Below are 21,251 nucleotides of genomic sequence, written 5' to 3'. Positions count from 1 at the left end.
TTAGGGCTGGACCAGGTGACCCTGAATCCTCTCTTAGTTATGCTGCAATAGGTGTAGACTGCTGGGAGATTCCCATGATGCACTGGGTGTTTCTTCTTCACTCATGTGTTAATAGACCTCTCTGCTGAATCATACTGGTTATTAATAATCTCCACAGCCTGTCTTTATCCTGTCTTCCTTCTCTCAACCCAACCGGTGTCATCAGATGGCCCCGCCCCTCCCTAAGCCTGGTTCTGCCAGAGGTTTCTTCCTGTTAAAAGGGAGTTTTTCCTTCCCACTGTCACAAAAGTGTTTGCTCACAGGGGGTCATATGATTGTTGGGTTTTTCTCTGTATGTATTCTTGTAGGGTCTTTAACTTACAATATAAAGCACCTTCAGGTGACTGTTGTGGTTTGGCGGTGTACAAATAAAATGGAATTTAATTGAATTAAAAAGTCTCTTTATGTTTATTCTAACTGTAAATGTGCATTTTTTGCCTTAGCCTGCTGGTGTAGAATTAGCTTTGGTATTGCAGATGCTCGGTATGAGAAGGTACGAATTAGGTATGAATTAAAAGTTGACTTTAATTTAAGTGGCTAAATTATCACTTCTAGTCAGTAAACACACACACACACACACACACACAAAAGTTGAACTAGGGATGCACCTTTCTGTTATAATACAGGATAGCATAGCAAGTAAATGTACCACTTGATATCTATTAGACATTCCATCCATCCACTTCTAAACTTCTTACCAGTTATAAATTTAAGTAACCGTGAGGGGGTTGGAAATGTGGACCCATTCCAGCTGTAATAAGGCAAGACCACTCACTCTGGCATCCACACCTGAAACCACTATAGAATCACTATTTAAACACAAACAGCATGCCCTGATGGAAGATGAAATCCTGCATTTCTTAATACAGAGGACGCAACCTTTCTGGCAAAGCAACCTGCTGGTGGTCAGATATATTTGTAGAAGGCAATTACAGAAGTCCTATAAAAATGTTAAACATTTCTAAAACCGCTAATGGACATTTCAGAAATTATAAGTGAATGCCAAGTCATTTCTACCCTAAAGGGACCAGAGATGTATCAGTCAAAAGTATAAAAATATAAATGATGACATCAGATGCAAGAAGGAAATTGTATATTTATTTACATGGTGAGTTACAGTCTTGGCAGAAATGGGCACAGATTGAACAGAGTTGACACTGAGTTAAAGAAGCCTGTGTAAAGAAGCCTGTTGCAGAGTTGGTGCCAAGTTTAAGGCAGGCCATTCTGATCCCTCCAGGGCTGAACTTGATTGCAGTTTAAGATAACCCAACTCATGAGTCTGTTGCTGTGTTGCTGCTGAGTTTAAGGCAGGCCATTCTGATCCAGCTATTGCTGAACTGGATTGTGGTTTAAGACCATCTCCCTCAAAGGATTGTTGCCATGGTGGTGGCAAATTGAAGGCAGGCCATTCTGATCCACCAACAGTTAAACTTGATTGTGGTTTAAGATAACCTGACTCGTGAGTCTGTTGCTGAATTGGTGCCTGGTTGAAGGCAGGCCATTCTGATCCATCCAGGGCTGAACTGTATTGTGGCTTAACGTGACTTGGCTCAAAGGTTTGTTGCAGAGTTGGTGGCAAATTGAAGGCAGGCCATTCTGATCCACCAAGGGTTGAACTTGATTGAGGCTTAAGATAACCTGACTCATGAGTCTGTTGATGAATTGGTGCCAAGTTTAGGACAGGAGATTCTGATCCACCAAGGGTTAAACTTGACTGTGGTTTAAGACCATCTCCCTCAAAGGTTTGTTGCCGTGGTGGTGCCAAATTGAAGGCAGGCCATTCTGATGTGCCAAGGGTTGAACTTGATTGCGGTTTAATACCATCAGCCTCAAAGGTTTGTGGCTGGGTTGGTGCTGAGTTTAAAGCAGGCCAATCTGATCCTCCCGGGCCTGAAATTGATTGTGGTTTAAGATAACCTGGTTCATATGTCTGGTGCTGTGTTGCTGCCGAGTTAAAGAAAGGCCATTCTGATCCAGTTATTGCAGAACTTGATTGGGGTTTAACACGACTTGGCTCTAAAGTCTCTTGTGGTGGTGTTTCAAAGTTGAAGAAAGGCCTTTCAGTTTCATGCAGGGTGGAAGTTTGTGGTTTAACGTGACCTGGTCCATAAGTCTGCTCCTGTGTTTGAAAATTTAGAAAAGGTCTTGCTGATCCAAGAAGAGTTGAACTTGATTGTGTTTCGATGGAATATGGTTGATAAGTCTGCTCCTGTGCATCTAAGTAACTACTACCAGCAGAGTTTAAGAAGGGTTGCCTTGATTGTGGCATTTCCGGCTTTATGTTACCGTAATTGACAAACTCAGTGTTCTCTGGATTTTCTTGATTTACTGAATGGTCAACATAGCTGGTCATTGGGATATTGGGAGATTGAGAAACAGATGATAAGGGAATGGATAAATCGATTTGAAAGCCTGGTTTGGAGACAGGAGCAGTATAATTTCCACCATCATGTCCTTCACTGGCCAAATCCCCCCCTTCATTTCTGACCAAAAGATCAAAATAAGGAATGCTCAGACTAAATTCATAGCTTTTGGGTTTGGGTGATAGATATTTCTTCTGTGATGGAGGCTGGGGTAGAACAGTCTTCTTTGGCCATTTGGTGGCAACATTAGATCGTGGCTGGAAGGGGTTTGCAGGCTTGAGGTTTAAGGCTTTTTGGTACACACTGGGATGGTTTTGTTTACAGATATGGATAGGGGCTGCCATAAAACCTCCCTGCTTTTCCGATGTTTTGTCCTGGGCACTGATGTAGTAGAAAGGATGACAGTTCTCATAGTTATAGACTTCTTCCTCCTCTCCTTCACTTTGCCACACTCTCGGTTGCACAAAACTTCTGGCTATGAAAGAAAACAGATGAAGGTTAATATACAATTTCATTGTAATTTGTAATTTCGGCAAGATTAGATGGCAAGATGGCTGACCAAGATGGCACCAGCATGTCTCCTTGTTGAATGTCTGCTTTGGATTTGTTGGCTATTTTTTGGGGGGGGTCCTCTGCTACTACCAGAAGTCGTCTGCACCACACCAAGGCCTGCGCTGCTAGCAGAAACCAACTGAGCCTCACCAGGGCCTGTGCTGCTAGCAAAATCTCATCTGCATTACATCGGGGCCTGAGCTGTTGATTGAAGCCCTCTACACCACGTTGGCGCATGTATTGCTAGCAGAAGCCATCTGCTAGCAAGCCACCAGAACCTGAGCTTCTGGCTGGCGCCTTACTTGCCATCCTAGGTCTGTGCAGCCTGATGACATATATAATTCAGCATCAACAATCCTGTGTTTGGGTTAATGGCTTTTTTAAATAACTTTACTTTGCTTATTGGCTGTGGGGGACTTTGGGACACTCAATTTTTCTAAGTCAAGCACATTTAACAGTGTGCTCACTTTGCGAGACATGGTCCCCAGATCTACATGCATCAATGCTGCTGTAGATCCTGTACAATGTATTTGGACAATACATTAATTCTTCATTTAATGTACACCTACATTACCTCATCTTCAAAACCTTCTTGTTTTGTATGATTACAAAGTTAGTTATGAAAAATTCTGCTTAGTTTCAACATTTCACAAGTCAAACTCAAAGTCTCAAAGCAGAGACTTCTGATTGTCTTAATACTACTCTTATCTGGTGATGTTTGACCTAGCCCAGGCCCTGAGCTGCAATGTAGTCAGACACCATCTGAATTTAAATCCTCACCTGGGCTGAAGATTGTTCATTTTAATGTGCGCAGTTTGTTACCCAAGATGGATATGATCAAGATTTGGGTTCAATCAACAGATTGAGAGAGAGAGAGAGAGAGAGAGAGAGAGAGAGAGAGAGAGAGAGAGAGAGAGAGAGAGAGAGAGAGAGAGAGAGAGATCTCTATCTATCTATCTCTGATGAACATATTAGCATGGCTGTATACAACATCTATCGTACCGATGGGCTTAAGAAAGGTGGTGGTGTTGCTGCTTATGTTAAGTCAAAATTTGATGCTACAATAGTTCTATCAGAATCCATTTGCAAACAAATTGACTTTTTGGCTCTGAATGTGAATATTGCAAAGGGTCTTTGCATAACAGTTGCGTGGTGCCATCGACCTCCTGCCTCTACAGAAGCTCTGCGTTCTTTAAACCTTTTGCTGTCTAGACTAAATTATGGTGAGCTTGTTTTAGCTGGTGACTAACTGGGATTGGCTCAAAACCGTTTCAGATGATTTTAAATCTTTCTGTGATTCTATCAGTCTTACCCAGCTGGTTAATGTACCTACTCGGCCAAATTTCAAAAGCCCCGAAAAGTCTACCTTGATTGACTTGATTTTGACAAATGGTCCTCATAAATTTTCATCCTTGGGTGTCTTTTGTAACGACTTAAGTGACCATTGTGTTGTTGTTATTAGAAACACGAAGGTGCCCAAGTCACAACACCGTATTATTTTTAAAAGGACTCTTAAACATTTTAATGAACAAGCATTTTTATGGGGCACCGTTTGTAAAGCGAAACATTCTGAAATTAACAGCAACATTTTTCCACACTTAGCTCAAAACCTTACATAAACATGTTTGAGTAATTTTTTTTACAACATTTTAGTAAAAATATTTGTAACTTTTTATATTTAAAAACACTATTTTAAATGTTAAGTCTAAATATTATATCTAAATGTTAAATCTAAATTTTACAGGGAACTAAATATTTAGCCAACATGCAAATTTATTGTACGGATCAACGGAAATACCAAAATAAAAGCTTTATGAAAACCTCCGGCACTAAAGTGTGCCGGTAGTGGTCAGGTTGTGTCTGCTCTCCCCTGATATTCACTTCTCACCGCCATAAGCGGCTTCACTTCTTGCCTACCAGCATGTCCGATGCGACGATTGTGAAGTGGAGACTGCAGCTGCTGAGGATGAACTACTGCTGAACCTTTGGATGGCCGACAAAACGGATCTTTTTATTTCAGCTAAATCGCTGGACGTGCTGGTAGTTAAGAAGTGAAGCCACTTATGGCAGTGAGAAGTGAATACCAGGGGACAGCAGACAACCTGACCACTACCGGCACACTTTAGTGCCGGAGGTTTTCATAAAGCTTTTATTTTGGCATTTCCGGTGACCCGTACAATAAATTTGCATGTTAGCTAAATATTTAGTTTCCTGTAACATTTAGATTTAACATTTAGATTTAGAGTTAAATATAATATTTAGATCTAACATTTAAGATGCAAATATAATATTTACATTTAAAATTGTGTTTTAAATATAAAAAGTTACAAAAACATGTTTTTCTTTTAGTCATTTTTTACAACATCTAGTAAAATATTTGTAAGGTTTTGAGCTAAATGTGGAAAAATGTTGCCGTTAATTTCAGCATGTTTCACTTTACAAACGGCGCCCCATACATTTTATCATCTATGATTGGAAGAAAATAGGATTGATCCCTGATGCAGTCTTAGCATGGACATTCTTTAGGGATGGGTTTATGCAAATTGTGAATAAACATGCTCCGTTAAGGACATGTAGGATAAAAGGTAGTGAAAACCCCTGGTTCTCCCCAGAGCTGGCAGATATCATTCATGAGCGTAACCTGGCTTGGGCCAAAGCTAGGAAAAAAGGCTCTCCCACTGATTGGCTTCTTTTCAGACAACTAAGAAACAAATGTACTTCCTCTGTTAAGAAAGCTAAATCAGACAACTATTTGTCTGTCACCTCTGAGAACCTAAATAATCCACAGAAGTTCTGGAAAATCATTAAGTTTCTTTCAGTGACTAAAAGCTCCCATGCTCTACCCACCTATGTTTTTAAGGATTCTGTTCCTGTTTATGATAGGAAGGAGATTATGAATTGCTTTAACAAGCACTTTATATCTTCTGGCTCTTTGTTTGACTCTCCTAATCCCGTCTCATGTACACTGGTCAGCCATTTAACTTTGTTCATTTCTCTGTGCAGGAGGTCTGTAAAGCTCTTAAAGTGTTAGATCATAGAAAATCTCCAGGGCCAGACTTACTAGATCCTTACTTCTTGAAACTGGCAGCTGAATTTGTGGCAGAGCCTCTCACAACACTTTTCAACCTCACACTGGATACGAATAAAATTCCCTCAGTATGGAAATCAGCTTTTGTTGTTCCTCTATTAAAAGTGGGCGACCCAGCAATTTTAACTAATTATAGACCAATATCTAATCTATCTGTGCTGTGCCATAGTTCTTGTGTGTGAGCAGTTAAATGAGTTTCTACACACCAATGCCATTTTATCTGAATATCAATCAGGCTTTTGGGGAAAAAACATATCACAGTACTATCACAGCTGCAATGAGAGTGGCAAATGATATTGCTGTTGCACTTGATAAGCAACACTGTGCATCTCTTTTATCGATTTGTCAAAAGCATTCGACACTGTTGATCATTGTATTTTAAAACTTAGACTCCTCCAGTCAGGACTCTGAGAGAACAGTGGCGTGGTTCTCAAACTACCTCAGTAATATGTGTCAGTGCATTAAATCTGATGGTCTATGTTCTGAATTTGTTACAGTGCACAACGGAGTGCCACAGGGCTCTGTATGAGGCCCCTTCTATTTATCATTTACATAAACAATCTTGGCCTAAATGTGCCAGACGCAAACTTGCACTTCTATGCTGATGACAGTTATTTGTAGCTGGGGTTCAACTCTTGTCCAAGCCGTTGCCTCCTTGCAGAAAGCCTTTTTTGCTGTCCAGGAGTCATTACTTCAGCTTAAACTTGTCCTCAATGCAGACAAAACAGAGCTCATGTTGTTTTCTAAATCAAGGAAATGGGCCCAAACAATGCCATCAGTAACCACTCTTGCAGGTAATAAAATAGAGTTGGTTCACACATATAAATATCTGGGAATCTTGATTGATGACTCGCTCACCTTCAAACCACATGTAGAGAATCTCTTGAATCATCTGAAGTTAAAACTGAGATTTTATTTTCAAAATAAGTTGTATTTTTCTTTTAATACAAAGAAGCGGCTTGTTGCTGCAACATTTTTGCCTGGAGATATTCTATATATGAATGCTTCTGCTCAATGTCTTCGAATGGTTGATACTGTGTATCGTGCTTCTGTGAGGTTCATCACTAACCGTAAATCTCAGACTCACCACTGTGAGTTATACTCTCAGGTAGGACGGCCTGCTTTGGCAAGTCGGAGGAACTCTCATCTATACAGTTTTATATACACAAGGCAATACTGGGTTGCTGCCTTCTTATGCATGTTCCCTGCTTGCAATGAAACATGCTGGTCGGTTTTCTCTTCGTCCGCATGGTTACTTGTTGCTTTCTGTTCATTTGCCCGAACTGAATTTGGTAAAAGAGCTTTTGTCCATTTAGGCCCCTCTGCTTGGAACAAACTGCAGAGCGACTGGAAAACGACTGAATTCATTTCATTAAGTGCTTTTAAATCTAAACTAAGAATCCCTGAGGCCAAGTCCATAACATGCAACTGTTTCAATTAGACTGATTGTCATTTTAACTGAATTTTTATTTGAAATTTATTGAATTTGATCTTTATTTTATTTTTTTCATTTATTTTTGCATGTGTGTTGTTGCTGCCTGTGTTTAATTGAGTAATTTCTCCAACTGTGAGACACTTGCTGCCGCCCATTTTGGCCAGGTCTCCCTTGAAAAAGAGGTTTTTAATCTCAGTGGGATCTTCCTGGTTAAATAAAGGTTAGAAAGAAGAAGAAAGTAAAATTTAGACATTAAAAATACATTTTCAACATATCTCTAGAATCTCAACAACAATCTAATAAATTTGAACTAATTGACTTCATAATTGGTGATCAGCAGCACAGAAACAGTTTCCAAATGCACCTAGGTGCCGTTACTGTTTTTTCAAATGAGGTTTCTCTGGGAGGAACAAGAAGAAAGCAGAGATGAGCCATCATAAAGAATAAACCTGCCTGGCAGTTGGCTTAAAGAAGGCTCTTGTCTAGTTCCCCGTGAAACAATTTAAGCAGCATAACATGAAACACAGGACAACTCATATTTAATAGTGTGGAGCGTTTAGACCCTGTACTCAAATACTCCATAGCAGTAAAATACTGCAGATATACTCTGAACACTGTCCCGCTTTAAGATCATATACATTTGAAAAATTAATAGCATACATTTCTTACTATTTATTAGATTCAGATTGTAAAAATTACATTTCAGGACTGAAGACTGCCACCTCGAGTCCCCTTTATAGACACTCCCCTGCATCTGCAAATTGTTAGGACTCTTTAGCGATTTGTGCAGGGTTGAAAAAAACAAAACAAAACAAAGAAAAAAGATTTAGGCCAGATTTCTTTTGGAGATTTCTTCCATAGACACCCTGCCCATGTTCATCGCTATACATGTTAAAGCACACTTTAATAATCTCAGTTTGGTTGACAGCTGCTAGAAAATTCTAGATTTTTAGAGCCCTGTTGTGCCTGTAAGTCTGCAGATGAAGCCAATGTGAATGAAGCAGTGAACAGTTTGCTTGAATTGTCAGTGCTGTGTATCAGATCGTAGGCCTAGTGTTTGGTGTTAGATTAATTAGGGGAGCTGTTAATTTGTTGCTAATGGTTCAGTTCTTAACATCACACGTGTGTGGCAGGGTTAAATTTGCAGGACTCTTCAGTTATAGTAACACAGGTATTTTAACAAAGGCCTATTCTCTTATTTACAAGAAGAGTTTTAGCCCCATTTCCAAACAGCAGGAGGTGAGTCAGGCTTACCTCTTGGAAAAGCTGAGGAGTAGTTCACCTCACTCAACAAACAGACCAGCAATAATCTGTTAAACAGTTACAAATACACAGTCAAGGTAGACCCAGACAAACAAAGGCTCAAGAAAATGAACCTAATAAAACCTATTTGGTTTCATATTTAATGTGTTACCTTGTAATTAGGAAGCCAGCAGCCATGACCGCTGCAGCTGCACTCGCTGTGTCCTCACAGCTACGAGCGCTGAGCGGGACTGTGCATGCACAGCTGCCCTGTCAGCCGTGGATCCAGAAGGCCCAACTTCCAGCTCCTCCAACCAAACACCCACGAGCCTCAAAGTTGAGCGTCCAAGCCACGTGTCTGTCTGTGTGTGTCTTTTCTAACTTCCTAATAAAAAGTTGGGCTGAAGCAAACTCTGCCTCACACAGGTGCGATCAGTTGATGTGATTGGCCTGGCTGAGATAATAGACTTATTGAATCTATTCCCCAGAGGGGATGTGGACAGTAAAAACACAATTGATTCCAACTTCTGACCTGGTTGTCTAAGTACAGAGCTGTATTATAGTGGGGTTTTCTTTCTTTTAGAATTTTACACACTTTATACACATTTTTTTATATTAAAGACCTTATATTGACATCAGGAGCCACAATAAAAAAGATGATCCCGTATTAAAAATAAATGTAGCCTCTGTGATGTCCCCCATCCCGTCTTGAACCCTTAAGTTCAATATTTCTCACGACCAGCTCTTGGTGTTTTGAAACTGAACATGATCAATGAGGGTGTTGGATCTGGCTGACTATGGTCAAGAAACCTGAAGGGTTGGTTTCTCCATCCATCCATCCATCCATCCATCCATCCTCATCCGCTTTATCCGAAGTCGGGTCGCGGGGGCAGCAGCCTAAGCAGAGAAGCCCAGACCTCCTCTCCCCAGCCACCTCCTCCAGCTCATCCGGGGAACACCAAGGCGTTCCCAGGCCAGCCGAGAGATATAATCTCTCCAGCGCGTCCTGGGTCTGCCCTGGGCCTCCTCCCGTGGGACATGCCCGAACACCTCACCCAGGAGGCGCCCAGGGGCATCCTTGTCAGATGCCCGAACCACCTCAACTGGCTCCTTTCGATGTGGAGGAGCAGCGGCTCTACTCTGAGCCCCTCCCGGATGGCCGAACTTCTCACCCTATCTCTAAGGGAGAGGCCAGCCACCCTTCGGAGGAAGCTCATTTCTGCCGCTTGTATCCGCGATCTCGTTCTTTCGGTCACTACCCACAGCTCGTGGCCATAGGTGAGGGTCGGGACGTAGATCGACCGGTAAATTGAGAGCTTCGCTTTTACACTCAGCTCCCTCTTCACCACGACGGACCGGTGCAGCGTCCGCATCACTGCAGCCGCAGCACCAATCCGTCTGTCGATCTCCGGCTCCTTCTCCCATCACTCGCGAACAAGACCCCGAGATACTTGAACTCCTCCACTTGGGGCAGGAACTCATCCCCGACCCGGAGTGGGCACTCCACCCTTTTCCGGCTGAGAACCATGGCCTCAGATTTGGAGGTGCTGATCCTCATTCCTGCTGCTTCACACTCGGCTGCGAACCGTTCTAGTGCGAGCTGGAGGCCCCCACCCGATGAAGCCATCAGAACCACATCATCCGCAAAAAGCAGAGATGAGATTCTGAGGCCACCAAGTGGAAGCCCTCCGCCACTTGGCTGCGCCTAGAAATCCTGTCCATAAAATTATGAACAGAATCGGTGATAAAGGGCAGCCTGGCGGAGCCCATCACCCACCGGAAACAAGTCCGACTTATTGCCGGCAATGCGAACCAAACTCTTACAACGGTTGTATAGGGATCGAATGGCCCGTAGCAGTGGGCCAGACACCCCATACTCCCGCAACACCTCCCACAGGACACCCCGAGGGACACGGTCGAATGCCTTCTCCAAGTCCACAAAACACATGTAGACTGGTTGGGCAAACTCCCATGCACCCTCAAGTATCCTCGAGAGGATAAAGAGCTGGTCCAGTGTTCCGCGACCAGGACGAAAACCGCATTGTTCCTCCTGTATCCAAGGTTCGACTAGCGGACGAACTCTCCTTTCCAGCACCCTGGCATAGACTTTCCCAGGGAGGCTGAGGAGTGTGATCCCCCTGTAGTTGGAACACACCCTCCGGTCTCCCCTCTTAAAGATGGGGACCACCACCCCGGTCTGCCAGTCCAGGGGTTGGTTTCTCATTAACTTTAAATAAAGGGATTATCTATATGAGATTTATATAGAAAAAAATGCAAGACATGCTTTACACTGAAGTAACAAAGTACAAATAAAGGGAGGAACAGTTTTTCAGTGTCAGGTAATTTCAAATGCAGCGTTTCTATCAGCTCAGCAAACACAGTGACACAGCGTGTTGCAGCTAGAGCTCCAGCTGCTGTATTTCACAGGGAGAGAAAAGAAAGGGAGCGAACTTCACTCACAGATGCAGAAAAATAAGTAAGACGGGACAGGAGAGGAAGAAGAGACGTTATCATTACCCTCTGCTCAGTGGGACTTGATAAACTGGAAATTTAAAGCCTCGTGGTTTTAAATGAGATACTGATCTGTACATGTGACATGTTTTCTCATGCTGTGAAACGTGCGGAAAAACAAACTGTCAGTGTAGAGGATGGAATAGTACAACTCGTAAAACACCTGCTGACATCTTGTTAAATTCAGTTGACATCTTGTTAAATTCGGTTGTGTAAATCCACAAAGAGCAGTAAACCTCAGATCAGCTGATCCCAGCCTGACACAAAGAACATCGTATTCCTTTTTCATTTTCCTTTAACTCATTTTCTACTTAACAGATTCAAGCCGAGCCGAGTTTGAAACCTCATTTATAAATAATATTAATACATTAATATAGCACAAGGTTCAGTTAGTCAGGAACAAGTGTCCAAAGAGCTTTTACTTTCTTACTCCGAGCACATTTCAGAGCCTATTCATGTTTACTTTTGAGTAAAGACACTGACTCAGTATTTTAACTTTTAATAGAGTATTTTTTAACACTAGTAGCTGTACTTGTGTTTAATTTTAGAATGTCTGTACTTTTATCACCCTTGCTGATATGCTGACACTTTTGGCACTTGCCAAAAACTGCAAGATCTTTTAGCTCTGTTTAACACGACTTGGCTCAAAAGTCTATTGCAGTGTTGTTTCATAGTTGAAGAAAGGCCTCTGTTTCATGCAGAGTGGAACTTGGTGGTTTTACATGACCTGGCTCATGAGTCCGCTCCTGTGTTTCTGAGTAACTACTACTAGCAGAGTTCAAGAAGGGTCACCTTGATCCAATCATAGCTGAACTTGATTTTGTTGACTTATTGAATAGTCAACATAGCTGGTCATTGGGATATTGGGAGATCGAGAAACAGAAGAGGGAACGGATAAGTCGATGAGGATAAGTCTGATGAATTCTCAGGGTAAATTCAAAGCTTTTGTGTTTGGGTGATAGATTCTTCTGTGGTGGAGGCTGGGTTAGAACAGTTTCCTTTGGCCATTTGCTGGCAACAGATCGTGGCTGCAAGGGGTTTGCAGGCTTGAGGCTTTTTTGTGCATACTGGGATGGTTTTGTTTACAGATATGGAAAACTTTTCTGTATTTTAAATACACTGCTTTGAGTTGTTGGCTGAGATGTGGAAACCTTTCAAACAACCCATTGTAGAGACATCTGTATCAAAAAGGAAGAGAAGCAAAAACAATTACAAAGTGCAGAAGGAAGCGTCATATGTGTGGTGATGACGACACAGCATGCACATTATATGCTAGCGTTGTGGCAAGACACCTCAAGTGGGCGGAACTCCTTTGAGCGCAGATTTGTTAGAATCATTTGGAATATTTTGCAAAAACTTCTTTATGACTATAAGAAAGTTTAGTGGGAAAACTTAGTCGTCATATATAAACACATATTAGCAAAAAGTGCAACGTCTGACTCACTCACTGAAGTATAAATTATAGATTGACTTTACTGGGGGCTACATGCTGGAGTCAACAGTCAAATATTACACACAGTGCAGTATCACAGACTACTGAGTCAGTGCACCTAGCCACAAGAGTCACTTCTTTTTTTTTTTAAACAAACAGTGTTTGAGATCAGATGTTCTAGGTGGATCTCTCACATTTTGGAGAAACCTGCTGCTCTCCGCACAAAAGAGCACCAACATCAAAATACTCCATTTGCTTCTTTTTAAACCAGTTTGTGCTCACATGTTCCACCAAACACATGTTTGATGTGATTGCTCTTGCAGAGAGCACTTACCTGTCGCCTAGAGGACTGTTCACTGTGCCAGTGCACTGCTGCATTAAAGCATTTTTCTGGTCAGTTGCACATTCCTTTATGCTGTGGTGCTTCAACATCTTTAAAAACAAACTATTTGAATACTGAAGGAATTAGCATTGCTATTGACTTTTGCAGACCTGGGAAGTCCAGCTTTTATCAACAAAACCCTCTGAAACTCAAGCACATCTTTACAGACGTTCTGCCACCTCCCCTACCATTAGTTCCACTGCCAGCAAAGAATACTTCAACCATTTTATACTTCAGCCACAGTGATTCACTGGATTAATGAAAATCAATCCTCACAGGCACTCAAAGTTCCAAAATTATTTCAAGTTTGTAAGCAACTATTGAAGGATGGAACTACTGATTCAGTCTAAAGTCTCAGGTACTTTTAATGGCTCTGCTACAGCTCTAGTGACAGTGAGGGCTAGAGTTGGCTCAAAATGCACATCACCCATAAATTTAATGAGCTGCAGAGTCAGTGGCTTTCTAACATTTGGGCATAGACTTGTTGCTTCTTGCTTACAAGCACATGACTCACATGAATCTTGATTAGCTCTTGAAAGATTAACCTCAAGCCAAGTGTTCAGCTATTCTTTCAACCTGACAGAAGACAAGAGAAACTGCAGGAGAGCTTTCACACTTTATTTCAGATAAATACAGGAGATCATCCTTGTTGCACTGTAAAGCTGTAAAGGAGGAAACACTTGTGAGGAACAGGTTTGAACCATCATGAAATGCCACGTTTTAATACCCGAAAACTAACGACCCACCTGTGCCCTCATGAGTTTGGCTTGTCTCTTCCATCCATGTCAGTCTGAAGCTGACCGATGGAAATTTGGCCAAGGGTCAGAAGATGGATGCTTTATATGACCCCAGTGAGGTCCACGGTAATGCCACCAGTAGTCATTCCACGTAGGCTTCATCTGGGAGTTGTAGTATCCACTGTAAGGGCCGACATATCTTTGAGGATGGCGCGGCCTTGATGGGTTTTCTGGTCCATCTGGCTCTGGAAATGCAAACTCCCGCCCAGGGCGGCCTTCATCACGATGCTCGCGATCATGCTCACGATGATGCTCGTCGGGGTATGGCCTTGGACGAACTGGCACATGAACCTGCTCTCTTTGATGACCCAAATAGCCTTCCTCAGGCCTGTGTTGATGCCCACCGTGATGTTCGTGGCCACCTGGGTGGCGTGGAGAACCACGTGAAAAGGGAACAGATAAGCTGAACTGGTAGCCCAGCTTGGAAGCATCATGGCCATGCTGTCTGCGGGGATTATTAAAACTGTTGTCAATAATAAGGCCACTCGGTCCGTACCGAGGAGGATTAGCACCATCACGAGAATGAGCAAAAGGGATCCTCAGGGCTAAGTCAAAGCTCCTGGGCTTGGCCACAAGGTGGTTTCTGTGTGCTCGAGGCTGGAGCGGAGATGTTTCCATGGATCTGTGGGTGGGAATATTAGAGCGTGGCTGATACGATCTCGGGGATTCGACTTTGACCCGATCACGCACATTAGGGTAGATCTTTGGATCCGTCGGCCTCAGAGCCCTCATGTACTGGAAAGGACGAGGGTTTCCGTACACATCGTGTTCCCCTCTTCCACCCTGCCATACTCTAGGCTGCACAGGACTTGTGGGGGGGAAGAAGAGAGAGAGAGAGAGAGAGAGAGAGAGAGAGAGAGAGAGAGAGAGAGAGAGAGAGAGAGAGAGAGAGAGAGAGAGAGAGAGAGAGAGAGAGAGAGAGAGAGAAAGAATGCAGATTATAATCAGGTTGGTCAAACTGAAAACACATCTACAGTTTGTCAGCATTGTTTGGACAGAACTTCAGTCTTCAGTTTAAGCCAGTGTCAAAGATATTTGCATTCTTATACCCTTTTAACATGAGAGAAGAAATCACTTGCTTGAGCCACTCACAGAAAGCATAATATTCACACATTTTTATACCATCTACAGTTACCCAGTTTGAATTGTTCTTTTCCAAATTTAACAGGGAAGAACTTGACCTTTTAAAGTGATTACTGGAGTAAAAAGGTAATAAAACACCAGTGAAACAGCCACACTTATGATGACTGATTACAATGCATCATAAATGCAACCTGTAGAGTTTACCCCACTGAATAAAACCCAGCTGTGACGTTAAAGCAGTGGAGCTCTAAGTGTGCAGCTGTCACATTAGAAATGCAGAGAAAGGGTGGTAGTGCAATTAACAAATCAGTAAATTCATTTTACTGCAGTCTGTTTAAATATCCTGTTTCAACTGAATTAAACCTGCTGATTTGAACATTAAGCATACCAGCTTTACCCCGGGATCTGTAAAGTCCTGAAAAGGTACAGATTTAGTGAACTTTATCATCTGAAGTGGGGGAGCGGAAAAAAACCAAAACCCTAAACTGTCTAGATAACATACTACATAATTTGCACCAGTTTAAATAAAAAAGGACTCTTAAACCTTTCCTTCCAACAACTCAAATTATTAATGTGCTCTAGATTTTATTACACATAATATTACAATTTTTACCAAGGCTACTGCATCTCCTATGCCCACATGTACCCAGTCAGACCTTCTCCCTCAAGCTCCAACATAAGTCTGTAGAATAATCAAGTATTTTCTAAAGAGATGCTGCAGACTCTGGGTGCAGGCATGACTTCGCTGGACTCTTCAGGTCAGACAGTAAGTTATTTCATAAACATCATTGGCGCAGGTTTCAGCATGCTCACCTCTTGGAAAAGCTGAGGAGTAGTCTACATCACTCAAAACATAAAGCAGTAAAAACCTGTCAAGCAGCACAAACACAGTCAAGATAAAACCAGACTAAAGGTAACATTCAAGTACAGTAAGTGCAGATCATAAAAGCACATGTAAACATTGTACCTTGCAATTAGGAACCACGCAGCCATGACTGCTGCAGCTGCACTTGCTGTGTACTCACAAACCCTCCAGCTGGACTGTGCGTGCATGCAAAGCACTCACACGTCCACACGTCCACACGTCCACACGTCCACACGTCCACACGTCCACACGTCCACACGTCCACACGTCCACACGTCCACACGTCCACACGTCCACACGTCCACACGTCCACACGTCCACACGTCCACACGTCCACACGTCCACACACACCAACTACACCAACCAAACACCAGTGTGCTTCTGAGTCAAGTGTTCAGGACATGCTGCTGTCTTTATAGGTCCTTCCTACTGCAGGTGTTTCCAATCAGGTTTCTTTAATGAGAAGTTGAACTGAGGTACCCAACAGGTCAACCCCCTCCCCCATACAAGTGTGAGGGACACATACACACACACACACACACACACACACACACACACACACACACACACACACACACACACACACACACGCAGAGGCAGCCTCACACAGGTGTGCCCACTAGATGTGATTGCTCCAGCAGAGAGCACTTACCTGTCTTCTGCAGAGGATATGATGTGATGCATGACAGCAGAGGGCTTTCTGCTCAGCTGCTCACTTCTTTTACATATACATGTTCATTTTGTTCTTCGCTCAAACATAAACTGTTACTCCAGGGCCTGGCAGGTTTAATCCAATCAGAGAAGGCCAAAAAAAATCTGTCTAGATTCCGACTTTATGACCCTGATGAAGACCACAAGCTGAAGCGCATTGGTCACCAAATAAAGTAGATCGCTAATACTTTAAATGTCGCTGAAGTCGTCACGTCATCAGATTTACCTGTGTTGCCAGATTCAGACTTTACAAAGGAAAAGTGAAATAAAAATTTCAGTCATAAACGTATTGTTTATTCATGATGCACTGTATTTCATACATCCAAAGTATATATTTAGGACTTGAGTTTTTATCCATTAAAATCATAAAAAACTGTGAGTGCAGTAAACTTGACTTTCTACATTAATAACTTTAACTGCTTTAAGAAGCCGTGCATCTCACAGCTATGACCGTGACTTCAACAATTACATTTGCATGCTCAGTACTCCAGCAGTCTGTTTGGTACTCCAGTCACAACAAAGCAAGCTGGCCACCGGAGCAATAAAGATTGAACCTCGGCCTCGGCTGTGCAGTCACCGTTGCAGCTTAACAATGATGGATCTGCATAATAATAATACTGACAAACATACTGGGACCCATCAGTGCCTCGCTGTAACTCCCTTCACCAACCACATTTTCTTATATAAATCTGCTGTAAAAATGAAAGCAGTCAGGATATGAACCCACTTTCAGAATAAAGGAGGACTTCATTAAAAACTTAAAATGAAAACACTCTTTTTTAATTTACCAATTACAATTTATGAGACACACAGTGATATTAATGTGCTTCAGACTATAAGCACTTCTGTTTTCTGGATGGATTTTTGTGTCTCCGGCTCAGGTTGGAGTCTTCCACAGTGCAAATGCATATTTTAAATTAAATTTTGCTTTGCAGACGCTCAGTGTTGAAGTTAAAATGAAGAGATGACTCTATTTATTACTTCTAGTCAGTAAATATCATTCAGTAATATGTACGGTGTGAGACATCGGCTGAAGTTGAACGAGGAATGGGCTGCACTTTTGTGTAATTCCAAATCATACCACAAGATGGCATAGCAAGTCGCACTTCCATCCACTTATAAACTTAGGTCACAGAGTGGGGATGTCAGACACGAGAGGACCTCTCCCAGCTGTAGACTCACTGTTTAAGCATGGACACATGCAAACACAGGTTAGACAAAATACTGCATGTACTATTACGCTAAGCCTTTCTGGTAAACACTGTCCCCTGGTGGTCAAAGATCTTTATAGCAGGTAACTACAGAAGTCCCATAAAACATTTCTAACACTGTTTATGGACGTCTCAGAAATGATAAGTAAGGGGGCTGAAAGTACGATATGTTAAGTCATTATTTACGAATCAAAAGTTTAAAACTCTAAATGATGAAGTCAGAAGTTCAAAAGGAAATTGTGTGTTGCAGTGCAGCTCAGTCTAAAAGCTTTGTTTACTGCCAGCCTGCTGTCGTTTGTTCGGCCTTTGCTCTTCGTCTGTGTATTCCCCTCTCGTTCTCCTCTGGATTGATTCCTTTGTGCTCCGTGTCGTCCCGCGGGGGATAAATGATGTTGTTTGCCCCTCCGACAGCCAATCAATACCTCATTTTGTTTCATTTTTAGATGCTGCGTGTGCAAACGTGCACCTTTGTTTATGTTTGTTTATGTATTTGTGAGAAAGCTCTCATTGAGTCGGTGGCTAATTGCTCTGCTGATTAGGACTTCATCCTCATGCCGGCTGTGTTGATTTAAACAATCCAATATGCGTGTGCTTGTATGGGCGTCTTGAGCGCCCGTGAGTTTTTTTTTCTGTGGGAACAGTTGGCACAAGCCGCAGCACAGCACAGTGAGCAGGGCTGAGTGGGTGTTACGCTGGAATAATGATGACAAAGAGCCACCTGTCAGAGCCGGGGCTCTTTCAAAATGTCATTTCACACTGAATGGGTAATCAGGTCGGCGGCGTGTGAATTGGAAGGCTGCGGAATTACAGGCTTCTCAAACTTTTTAATGTCAAGTATACTCTCGGAGAGGCAAGGCGGGCACACGTGGGGGAAATAATATGGTGTGGGACACCTGTCTGAGGGAGGGGGACTTTAGAGTTATTAGATTTAGTGCAGCACAGAGGTGTGTGTGTGTGTGTGTGTGTGTGTGTGTGTGTTGGTGAATAATGAGGTGGAAACAACCAGGTTCTATTCTTTGCGGATAAATCATAGAGCTGCTATCAGGCGGCTGAAGCGGTGCTATCTATCTGGAGCTAATTGTGCATGAATTATGAGTGAATTCCAAGTGGTTTCAAGTGAACGATGCAGCCCAAATGCCAACCAATCAACCATAGCTGGGCTCAATAAAAAATTACTTTGAAAGTGATGTTATTTGCTTTCTCCCCGAGCTTTTGATAAAAATCAATCTGTCATTATTAGTAAGAGGCTCCCGGAGCAGGAGTTGGTAACCTTTACTTAACGAGAGCCATTACTGAGCAACTTTTGATCAAAAACATCTGAATGGAGTTGCAAAACATTTGAGCTTTCTAATAAGGCGACACAGTATACAGAAAGTTTCTTTAAAGTGTAGGTTTAAATAAGGTTTTACATATCAGACCATAATTAAAGTAATCTGGTCTTAAAATAAGGTAAATGCAATCTCAGAGTAATTTTCTCATACAAATAATTTAAGAAAATGGAGAAGCAGCCTGGAAAAAACAAAGTCCAGCCTTTCTGTTTCAATAGGAGTTAAGAGTGAGAATAGCAGCCGGGTGCTGCGATCACATACATTTGATTAACTGGTCACCAGCAAGTGTGAGCAGCTGCATGTCTGGAGCTTCCAGGTGTGTGTGACACAATGCCAACGAGGAAAAGCATCAGCAATGAACTTCAAACTCCAGCTCAGACTCTACCGTCCCAGTTTGCATGTTATGGATGAAAGTGCATGACAGCACATTTAAAACAGACTGGACAAGTGTGGTTTGTTTGAAAGGGTTATCAGGAGGAAGACTGCTCTCTAAAAAGCAAACATGGCAGCACAGCGTAGGGTTGCAAGGAGGAGGGATGATGATCTGTGGACCATGAGCTCCTCTGTAGCGTCAGTGTGAGGCCGTGTGTCCCACAGCTGGAGCTTGGACTAAACTGGGTCAAAAACTGTTTTTAGACCTGGTGCGGGATAGTTATAGTTAATTATTTATTATGTCCTCATTAGCAAAATCTTAGAAATGTCTCACTAAACGAAACAATCTTATTAGCCTGTACTGTCATGGTCCTGGATTTCAGACCCAGAAGTTTTGGTTTGTGGACTGAATTCTTGTCCTGTTTGGTTAGTGTTAGGTTTTTGTATTGTTTATTGTCATTTATGCTTAGAAATATTTACTCATATATGCTTAGAAGTATATAATCATTTGTAGATTGAAAGGATGCCTCATCCTAGGAGGTCTGTAACAGCTCTGTGTAGCATGAAGAGGGGAGTGCGTTCACTCCTCTTCAGAGTGTTCTGGCATAGATCACACACCTCCTAGGAGAGGTCGTATCTTCTCTTGCTGATATATGGTATAGCAAACACGCGTATATCTGTTTGAGTGTAAGAGCCTTTTGTTCAGATGTACCGTTAGACTCCTGGCACCAGCTTTGGGGAGTCTTCACGGGGTCACATCTTGACCCCACACATATACACACATACACACACACACACACACACACACAGACAGACAGACAGACAGACACACACACACACACACACACACACACACACACACACACACACACAGACAGACAGACAGACAGACAGACACACACACACACACACACACACACACACACACACACACACAGACAGACAGACAGACAGACAGACACACACACACACACACACACACACACACACACACACATACACGCATGAGGGAGACCGGACACCGGTCCGGTCTCCCTCATGCGTGAGTACGAACTTTGCCTACTTGGTGTTCAATGCTTTTGCTGTGTAATTACATTGTCTTCAACGTTCCAGCAAATAGGTTGATGCTACAAACCTATCAGTTAGTTTTTACCCGTCAGTCATAAAAGGCTGATGGGGCATTACTGTCACCCTGCCAGGCACATGGTGGACACCTGAGGCTGTGAATGCGACAACCCAAGAAGGAGTCACCCAGGATTTTCAAACTGATACCACAGGTCCATCTACTACTACTTCCACTTAAATAATGGCATCCATGTAGTATTAATACTCAATATGCAAAATTATTCACATTAAAGTGTTGTATTATATGTGTGTGTATCGCTGATCTTAGAGCTGGAGGTGACTGAGTATTGTTTTCTATTAGATAACAGCAAAATCTATTAATAACAAATAATCTGAGACCAATGTTGTTTCTATTGTTCTTTCCATGATTCTATTTTCTCTTAATCTATATTCTGTTTTATTTGGTATGTCTTCTGCTTTGACTATGCTATTGTACAGTACTTTGGTCAACAACTGTTGTTTTATAAAGTGCTATATAAATGAACAAACGTGAAAGTTGAAACTTGAACAAATCAAAGCTTTTAAAAATGGAGGACAATTTGCTTCTAAGTTATTGTATAGTACAAATAGAGGTAGAATAAGTTACTCTGCTATTCTACATTTTCAATTTATGCATTGTTGTGTTATTCTAAATAACAATAATACACACGTTTTTTCAAATACTGGCACTCTTACACGAGCTTTCCAGCACTCTCCTGTCCAGGAAACAAACCAG

General features: G+C 42.2%; 2 protein-coding genes across 4 annotated transcripts; both read right to left on the bottom strand.

The window, feature by feature from the left end:
- Positions 1 to 1,115: 1,115 nt before the first annotated feature.
- LOC116327437 lies at positions 1,116 to 9,091 on the bottom strand. Of its 2 annotated transcripts, XM_031749018.2 has the most exons (3): positions 8,892 to 9,089; positions 8,732 to 8,787; positions 1,116 to 2,877 (listed from the first exon to the last, which is right to left on the bottom strand). In XM_031749018.2, the coding sequence occupies exons 1-3, from the start codon at positions 8,915 to 8,917 to the stop codon at positions 1,202 to 1,204; spliced, it is 1,758 nt and encodes a 585-aa protein (XP_031604878.1). In that variant the 5' UTR covers positions 8,918 to 9,089; the 3' UTR covers positions 1,116 to 1,201. The 2 variants fall into 2 exon arrangements, with proteins under 2 accessions (XP_031604878.1, XP_031604879.1); XM_031749019.2 differs by lacking the exon at positions 8,732 to 8,787 and having other exon boundaries at positions 8,892 to 9,091.
- Positions 9,092 to 13,807: 4,716 nt separating this feature from the next.
- LOC120440963 lies at positions 13,808 to 16,155 on the bottom strand. Of its 2 annotated transcripts, none has more exons than XR_005613671.1 (3): positions 15,892 to 16,155; positions 15,738 to 15,793; positions 13,808 to 14,649 (listed from the first exon to the last, which is right to left on the bottom strand). XR_005613671.1 is itself a non-coding variant. In XM_039614519.1 (3 exons), exons 1-3 carry the CDS (start codon positions 15,975 to 15,977, stop codon positions 13,830 to 13,832), a joined length of 969 nt encoding a protein of 322 aa, XP_039470453.1. In that variant the 5' UTR covers positions 15,978 to 16,155; the 3' UTR covers positions 13,808 to 13,829. The 2 variants fall into 2 exon arrangements, 1 of the variants encoding a protein (XP_039470453.1); XM_039614519.1 differs by having other exon boundaries at positions 13,808 to 14,656.
- Positions 16,156 to 21,251: the final 5,096 nt, after the last annotated feature.

Source organism: Oreochromis aureus, linkage group 7, assembly GCF_013358895.1.
Source record: "Oreochromis aureus strain Israel breed Guangdong linkage group 7, ZZ_aureus, whole genome shotgun sequence".
NCBI classification, from domain to species: Eukaryota; Metazoa; Chordata; class Actinopteri; order Cichliformes; family Cichlidae; genus Oreochromis; species Oreochromis aureus.
Note: the sequence above shows the minus strand (reverse complement) of the source record. Positions and strands in the feature narration are given on the sequence as shown.

What these genes read in the sequence shown, in the direction of transcription:
- LOC116327437 (XM_031749018.2), bottom strand. Translation starts at nt 8,917, where the DNA reads ATGGCTGCTGGCTTCCTAATTACAAG. An exon ending in GCTGGCTTCCTAATTACAAG is followed by an intron (nt 8,788 to 8,891) that starts GTAACACATTAA and finishes ACTGTTTAACAG; the next exon opens with ATTATTGCTGGTCTGTTTGT. An exon ending in CTCCTCAGCTTTTCCAAGAG is followed by an intron (nt 2,878 to 8,731) that starts GTAAGCCTGACT and finishes TTTCTTTCATAG; the next exon opens with CCAGAAGTTTTGTGCAACCG.
- LOC120440963 (XM_039614519.1), bottom strand. Translation starts at nt 15,977, where the DNA reads ATGCACGCACAGTCCAGCTGGAGGGTTTGTGAGTACACAGCAAGTGCA. An exon ending in GCGTGGTTCCTAATTGCAAG is followed by an intron (nt 15,794 to 15,891) that starts GTACAATGTTTA and finishes GCTGCTTGACAG; the next exon opens with GTTTTTACTGCTTTATGTTT. An exon ending in CTCCTCAGCTTTTCCAAGAG is followed by an intron (nt 14,657 to 15,737) that starts GTGAGCATGCTG and finishes TCTTCTTCCCCC; the next exon opens with CCACAAGTCCTGTGCAGCCT.